The following is an 8,048-nucleotide window of genomic DNA, read 5'->3' as shown; positions in this document are numbered from 1 at the left end:
TAGATTATCCTGCTTTACCTGGCGGTAAGAAAATTCTTCAGATTCGTTACAGTGCCAATTTTAATCATATTCACGACATCCAGTTATGTCTCTGACATTACCCACTCACCTTGTTTTTGTCCGCCATGTCAGTTTTGTGTATCATACTTTATTGGCACATTGTCGTAGAGCTGATTTACCGGTAGCGACACCTGCCAATGAAAAATGAAACTAAGAAAATGAGGGTTCTTTCGGAAATTTTCATATCTGCAGTAGTGATTTGCAACATTTTTATCGTTTATTCAATAGTACAAATAGATATCAGCAATAGAAGTACACGGAGTAGAAGAAAATCGATTTCAAAGTGATTACTACTACTTTTTTTTTAGTGTAAACTGTTATTAAACATGGAAAATCTTCAGAAATGTGTGAAACTGGGTAAGGTTAGGTTTATTCGGATCAACATTTTTCTAAACAAAAACCAGTGTTATGTAAATTTCTCGAATATTAGAATGTATAGCGATCGAAAACTGTTTATTTTGGATACTTTATTTGTTATTTCCAGGCATTTAAAAATTGGTATCAACCCAAGTTTACTGCTCTATTCTGAATAAACGGTAGATTTCCCACAATGAACTAAGATCAACATTACCACCTCAGAGTAAAAACATTTTCTTCAACTTCTACTATGATTTTTCAAATGAATTTGCCCGTTTTCATAAGAAATAGTTGAAAAGATGGAGTAATTAGAAATTTTCCTACCGATTTGACAGCTTTTGCTGAAAGTATCATCTCTAAACAAGCAGCGCCTCTACATTTCAGTTTAGCGACAATATACCCTAAGACAAGACCTGACATCTGGGGGGGCTGCTTTTGTTCCAAAATGGACCAGTTTCTGATTGGCTGATTTTGATGTTGCCACCTGCACATTGTGAAAAGGAAAAACTTTTGCAGGGTACGCGAGCAATGATGCCAAGCATAAAGAAAATCAGAAATCAAATTTATTAAAATGTATAATTTTAGCTCACCAATGAAAATGAAAATTTTCGGAGAATGTTTCACTTTTTTTTCAATCTCATTGGTAATAAATGTTTATAGTGGCAGGACTGTGTAATTAAAATAGGCATCAAGCCGTTTTTCTTTTTAGTGAATTTAAGTGTAACCAAAAAAGATTTGTTAAATTAGTGTAAACTCGAAAGCGTGTTTAGTTTTACGAGAAGAATGAACTGTTGTGTTCCACACTGTGGTGGCATTAAGCATTTCTATCCAAACCTGACTTTTTCCGGTTTCAAAAAGATCCGTTAATACGTCAACAATGGATCCGATTTTTCGTTCAACATGAGATATTTCGTGTTTTGTCATTAAAGCTCTATTAATTGTTTTTAAGCATAAATATATAATAAAGAAATGCATTCACTAAAACATGTTTTATGTTTATTTCAAATCAAAAACCTAAAGTCTAAAAATTTAAATGTAATATTTTTTTCCTAGCATAGTTATTAGAAAAAAACCTGTAAATATGGCTACACTGTAGCCGATACGTTGGTATTTATTCCACAGGGCGAAAATGACGAGAAGGATGATTCGGAAGGAAGAATAAGAAGCCAGTTGTCAGGTCTTGTCTTAGGTTTTTATCACTTCACATATCGAGCATCACCAGGGATGCCAGGTCATTTTTTTTAAAAATCTGATTAAACCAAAACCTGTCTGTGAAAATCTATGATCGTTTTCCGTGCCCCAATAGCAGTTCAAAATCAATTTGGTGAGCAAAAAAAAAGGTCTCACTACCAACACGCGCTGTACCTTTTTCCTCAATCGCTCTGTACTTTTTGGTGCTAAACTGTGTTCGATTTCCCAAATTCCTTGAAAATCTGTGATTTATTCAAGAATCTGTGAAAATCTGTGATCATTTTCAGAAATCTGTGAAAATCTGTGTCATTTTTAAAATCTGTTCAGAAAATTCAAAATCTGTGAAACACAGATTAATCTGTGAACCTGACATCCCTGAGCATCACCAGGTAAAAATTTCAAATATCTTTAGAAATGGTTGCCAAAAGTCTGTAAATCCAAAAAAATGTCTGCAGGCTTTAATTTCTCTATTGGTATATTCTAAGACAAGACCTGACAACTGGCTTCTTATTCTTCCTTCCGAATCATCCTTCTCGTCATTTTCGCCCTGTGGAATAAATACCAACGTATCGGCTACAGTGTAGCCATATTTACAGGTTTTTTTCTAATAACTATGCTAGGAAAAAAATATTACATTTAAATTTTTAGACTTTAGGTTTTTGATTTGAAATAAACATAAAACATGTTTTAGTGAATGCATTTCTTTATTATATATTTATGCTTAAAAACAATTAATAGAGCTTTAATGACAAAACACGAAATATCTCATGTTGAACGAAAAATCGGATCCATTGTTGACGTATTAACGGATCTTTTTGAAACCGGAAAAAGTCAGGTTTGGATAGAAATGCTTAATGCCACCACAGTGTGGAACACAACAGTTCATTCTTCTCGTAAAACTAAACACGCTTTCGAGTTTACACTAATTTAACAAATCTTTTTTGGTTACACTTAAATTCACTAAAAAGAAAAACGGCTTGATGCCTATTTTAATTACACAGTCCTGCCACTATAAACATTTATTACCAATGAGATTGAAAAAAAAGTGAAACATTCTCCGAAAATTTTCATTTTCATTGGTGAGCTAAAATTATACATTTTAATAAATTTGATTTCTGATTTTCTTTATGCTTGGCATCATTGCTCGCGTACCCTGCAAAAGTTTTTCCTTTTCACAATGTGCAGGTGGCAACATCAAAATCAGCCAATCAGAAACTGGTCCATTTTGGAACAAAAGCAGCCCCCCCAGATGTCAGGTCTTGTCTTAGATAAAAACATGAAATATAGAGCAGCCCACCCTACCTCTTCGGTCCAGTTCAGGGACGGCACAGTTCCGTGTATTGAACCAAATCGATGTTTAAATAGACCTTTATCGGTAAAAATCAAAAATTCCATCATTGCAGAAGCTAGCTTTTAAAATATATCACTTGATGAGTGTGATATGATAAACTTACAATTATACCGATATATGGATAATAATAAACAACTTATCTCTTTTGTTCATGAGAAACGCATATATTGTCCTAGATTGCATCGTTCGGTACCGAAATTCAAAATGTTTTCTTCGGAACATTATTCTTAATTATGTTCATTGCATAAGTTTTTTTTTATTAACTTAAGTATATTGTCTTTTATTGAACAATCGAAACCAACTTCTTAAAATACAGAGTGCATTCTACCTTTCCACATATACCAAAAATTTTCGAATATTACATATATATATGAGAATGTACTTATCTCTAAGTGCTAACAACGTATTGACTTATTTATGTATGTAATCAATTTGGTTTATGAAAGTCACTGAAACAATATACTATTTGGATTAAGGCTGTTTTGTACTTCATATTCCCAGATATTTTGTTTAATCTTCAAAGATCACACTTCATCGGATAGTAGCTGGATAGATTGTCATAAAATTGTAGACCTGATTCCGTGAAAGAATTACTGTCTTGCGGACCGTTCAGTTTCTAGTAAACATTCACGCACCAAGATTCTCGCATGAACTATGCCTCTTTTCAAACGTTCTGCAGAACTTCGGCTGCCAGAATATGTCGGACGGATGTCTCGACCCATCTCTTCGATGACCATTAGTAGCTGAGCGTATTTTGTCAGGCTGGTATTGCACCCAATTGAAAATTGGTTCATGTTAGAAACTGGAGTAGCGTTTATTGTTGGAATCGCAACAATCGAAGATAAATTCTGTGACTGACTATGCTGCGGATGAAGCTGTTGATTACCATGTCCAATGCACAAGTTTGATTTGCTGGTAGAATTTTTAGTTGCAATAGGAATTGCCGTTACAGTAACATCTGTCAATTTAGATTCCACTGCTTGTATGTCGACGTAATCCATTCTCTGGTAAAATAAAAAATATACCTGAACTATGGAAAGCAAAAATACCAATCAATCACAAAGAAAAACTCAAAACTACTAACTTCTGATTATTTAAGTGGAAAGCTTGAACAAAACATGCCTATCAGAGTTGCCATTTTAAAATCTGTGTTTCAACTTGAAAAATCTGTGTACCATCTGCGTGGTATGTTTCCGATCATAATCTGCGAAAAACGTTTCAAAAATCTGCCAATCAATTTTTATGAAATATTCTTTAAAATCTGTAGAAATCTGTGAATTTTGATAAAATCTGTGTTCTGTGACACAGAATCTGTGTGGAAAAGTAGGTCATAAATCAGTGGTTTTATAGAAAAATCTGTGAATATGGTAACTCTGATATCTATATCGAAAAATACACTGATAAAAATTTGCACCATAACCATAACCAAAGCGATTTGTTTTAAGTTTCATGTGCAAATTCTCTAAAATGCAAGATTATATTATTTTTCAATTGGCACATTGTCGCAAAACTGAATTACCGGTAGCGACACCTACCAATGAAAAATGGAACCAAGAAAAGAAGGATTCTTCCGAAAATTTTCATATAGTGGTTTTCAGCCGGACATAGAATGCGACGGATTCGTCGCAGAATTGCGAAGTAATGAGCGTCAGAACAACAGATGCCAGGTTTGCAAATTGGTATGTAAATTTGCAATTTCGGTTGTTAGTTGACATTGCAATTAAGCAGACTTTTTTGCAGATTTTCGAAGTTTTTATAAACAATCGTCCAATTTGATGACTTTTGCAATTACTGTAGGATTATTGTTTGGTTTTTCTCGACATAATTTTATACTTTGAGCTCGCATATGAGCATTTCTAGTATGCAGACGCCCAAAATTTTACCTGGCATCTCTGCCAGAATATTGGACAGTTGTTTTAACCCATTCGCTGTCTGTTGTATTGAAATTAACTAGCATTAGAGCTACAAGAAAATTTAATCGACTGGTGGATTGAGGTCAATTGCAGTTTCATCTGGTTCTATTACTTAGCGACAAGTGTTATTTCATTGTTCATTGAAAGCATCAACAGATAGTCGAAAACACGTTTTCGTTCGGCACGTCAGAAAAAACATTGCACTTCGTTGCAAAACAAAAAGTGTTCTGTAAGTAGCAGAAACTTTACGTCTGCTTAACGGTTCAAATTGAACTGCCGAGTTTAGCACTAAGCAGTTCAATTTGAACTGCTCTGCACTGATGAGTCAAAGACGAAACGTAAAAATAATGATCAACAGATACATATCTGTCAAAGACGACCAACTTTTTAGAGTGGACGATTTACAATTTTTTGTGATAGTTTATTTTTATAGATAAAATCGACCATGTTTCGAATAAAGCACGAGGTTTTGACGACCAAGGCGTAATACAAAATATGAATGAAAAGGAAACATACTAATAACAAAATAAAAAACATTTATAATAAGTAGCACACGCTTGAAAAAAAAACCGTGCAAGTTGTAACCGATGCAGATCACATAAACATTATCAAAATGGATTCATTATGATTGAAGTTTAAATAATAATTATTCTGGTAATAGAAATTTGTCGTTGTAACGGTCAATTTAAAAAATATTTTTCTGGCTCGTGGTCTCGAAGGGGTTGAATCGATGCGAATGACAGATTTACTATCATTGCGGCACTTTGTCGCTATCTTATCGCGGTAAAAATTACAATATCAGCAGTAGTGATTTGCAACGATTTTTTTGTTTATTATATAGTACTAATAGATATCAGAAATGTAAGCAAATTCGGAGTAGAAGAAAATCGATTTCAAAATGATTACTACTACTTTTTGCCTTTATCATATAGAAAGGTTAAGCAATCACTTGAAAAACCGACCAGTGAAAATTGGCCCGGAGGGCCAAGTGTCATATACCATTCGACTCAGTTCATCGAGCTGACCAATGTCTCTGTGTGTGTGTGTGTGTGTGTGTGTGTGTGTGTGTGTGTGTGTGTGTGTGTGTGTGTGTGTGTGTGTGTGTGTGTGTGTGTGTGTGTGAGAGAGAGAGAGAGAGTGTGTGTGTGTGTGTGTGTGTCAAATAATCTCACTAGATTTTCTCGGAGATGGCTGAACCGATTTTGACAAACTAGGATTAAAATGAAAGGTCTCGTGGTCCCATACAGAATTCCTGAATTTCATCCGGTTCCGGAGTTATAGGGTAAAGTGTGTTCAATATTGTACACCGTCACTTAAACCGGCGAAACAAAAAACGTAAAAAAAATTCTAAACTGGTCCCAAAACTACACAAATCGATAGTCATTATCAGTATGCAACTAAACAAACCAAGTCCGGCTATCCTGGTTTCTGGTATCCGGTTCCGGAAGTACCGGAAACAATGGTCATATATATGAAAATAGATCTCACTCACTTTTCTCAGCGATGGTTTAACCGATATCAACAAACTTAGATTTAAATGGAAGGTCTTCCGGTCCCATACGGAATTCCTGAATATCATCCGGATCCGACTTCCGGTTCCGGCGACAAACTTAGATTAAAATGAAAGGTCGACAAACTTAGATTCAAATGAAAGGTCTTCCGATCCTATACAAAATTCCTGAATTTCGTCCGGATCCGACTTCGGATCCCGGAGTTATAGGGTGCGTACTAGAAGAGTTTGTGTGTGTCATGTTAGTTGGTGGCCGTACGAAACGACTTTGATTATACCGGTTCTCGGGTTCCGGTGCCGGAAGTTCATATAACAGTGAACCCATTTCGTTTTCTTAAGGATGGCTTACGCAATCAAAACACTGTTTTATTCTGTATGTTATGCATAAACAATCTCTTGGTTTCTTTCAAAAATCGAAGAGAAAATTTTTTAATAGAATACCACAATATTATATGTACACGAGAAAGGCATCATTACACCACTAGGTGGATTATAACAGGTTTTTTTTAGTGTAAACTACGATTGAAGATGGAAAATCTTCAGAAATGTGTGGAATTGGTTAAGGTTAGGTTTATTCGGACCAACATGTTTTTAAACAGAAACCAGTGTAATGTTAATTTCTCGAGTACTAGAATGTTTAGCGATCGAGTACTATTTATTTTGGATGTTTCATTTGTTATTTACGGGCATTTGAAAAATGGTATTGAAACAAGTATAATGTTCAATTCTAAATAAACGTTATTTTTCGCACAATAAATTATGATCAACATTACCACTTGAGAGTAAAAATTTTTTCTTCCACTTCTACTATGATTTTTTAAATGTATCTGCTCGTTTTTCATGGGAAATCGTTAAAAAGGTGAAGTAATTTAAAATTTTCCTACCGATTTGACAGCTCTTGCTGAAAGTATCATCTCTAAACAAGCAGCGCCTCTACATTTCAGTTTAGCGACAATATGCCAAATAGCTTTGATGTGTTTTTCCTTTGGATGTGATGTGCTTTGCTATTGAATCGAACTACATGTGTTAAACACTTCATTTTTCTAATAAATGAAATGGAAATGAGTACAACACAAATGTATGTGCAAAACACTTGATTCGGTCAATCGTTTTTCAATTGAAATCTGTATGGAAAATAATTTGATATTCATATGAAATTATAGAGATAATGTAGCATGATTTCCACTAAATATCCACAGTTTTTACACTCATTTCATGAGTTAGGTGTACATTCCCATGAATGTCATGTATTCTACTTTTTTGCTCGCCAAGTCAGTTTAGCGCAGAGATGCCATTTATACAAATTTATCTGTATTATACAGAATTTTACATGTTCATACAGATTTAATACAGAGTACAGATTTTATACAGATTTATACAGATCTCACAAAAAGTAAGAAAGAAAAAAATAAACTTTTCTGTCTAAGCTATGTTTTAGTATTTGATTTCAGTGATGAAATAAAAGTCTTTCAATCAACGGACAAATCACAAATTAATATGTAAATCTGTTGTGATATACATATACATTATAATTTGAAACCAATTTGAACTGATATTCAATGAAGTAATGGCATCATGAAATTTTACTGTCAGACTGAGAGTTGTATGACATGACTTGACGTTGCATATTGGGCGTTGAAATTCCATGTCAAATTATGAAGTGAAC

The 8,048-nt window shown here is 34.2% G+C and overlaps 1 protein-coding gene across 1 annotated transcript; it reads right to left on the bottom strand.

Annotated features, from left to right (window-relative positions):
• Positions 1 to 2,335: 2,335 nt before the first annotated feature.
• LOC131432225 (cyclin-dependent kinase 2-associated protein 1-like) lies at positions 2,336 to 4,037 on the bottom strand. Its single transcript, XM_058598365.1, has one exon. The coding sequence runs from the start codon at positions 3,958 to 3,960 to the stop codon at positions 3,550 to 3,552; it is 411 nt and encodes a 136-aa protein (XP_058454348.1). The 5' UTR covers positions 3,961 to 4,037; the 3' UTR covers positions 2,336 to 3,549.
• Between the last annotated feature and the right edge of the window lie 4,011 nt (positions 4,038 to 8,048).

Source organism: Malaya genurostris, chromosome 2 (genome assembly GCF_030247185.1).
Source record: "Malaya genurostris strain Urasoe2022 chromosome 2, Malgen_1.1, whole genome shotgun sequence".
Classification (NCBI taxonomy): Eukaryota; Metazoa; Arthropoda; class Insecta; order Diptera; family Culicidae; genus Malaya; species Malaya genurostris.
This window is presented reverse-complemented; position numbering and strand designations above follow the sequence as displayed.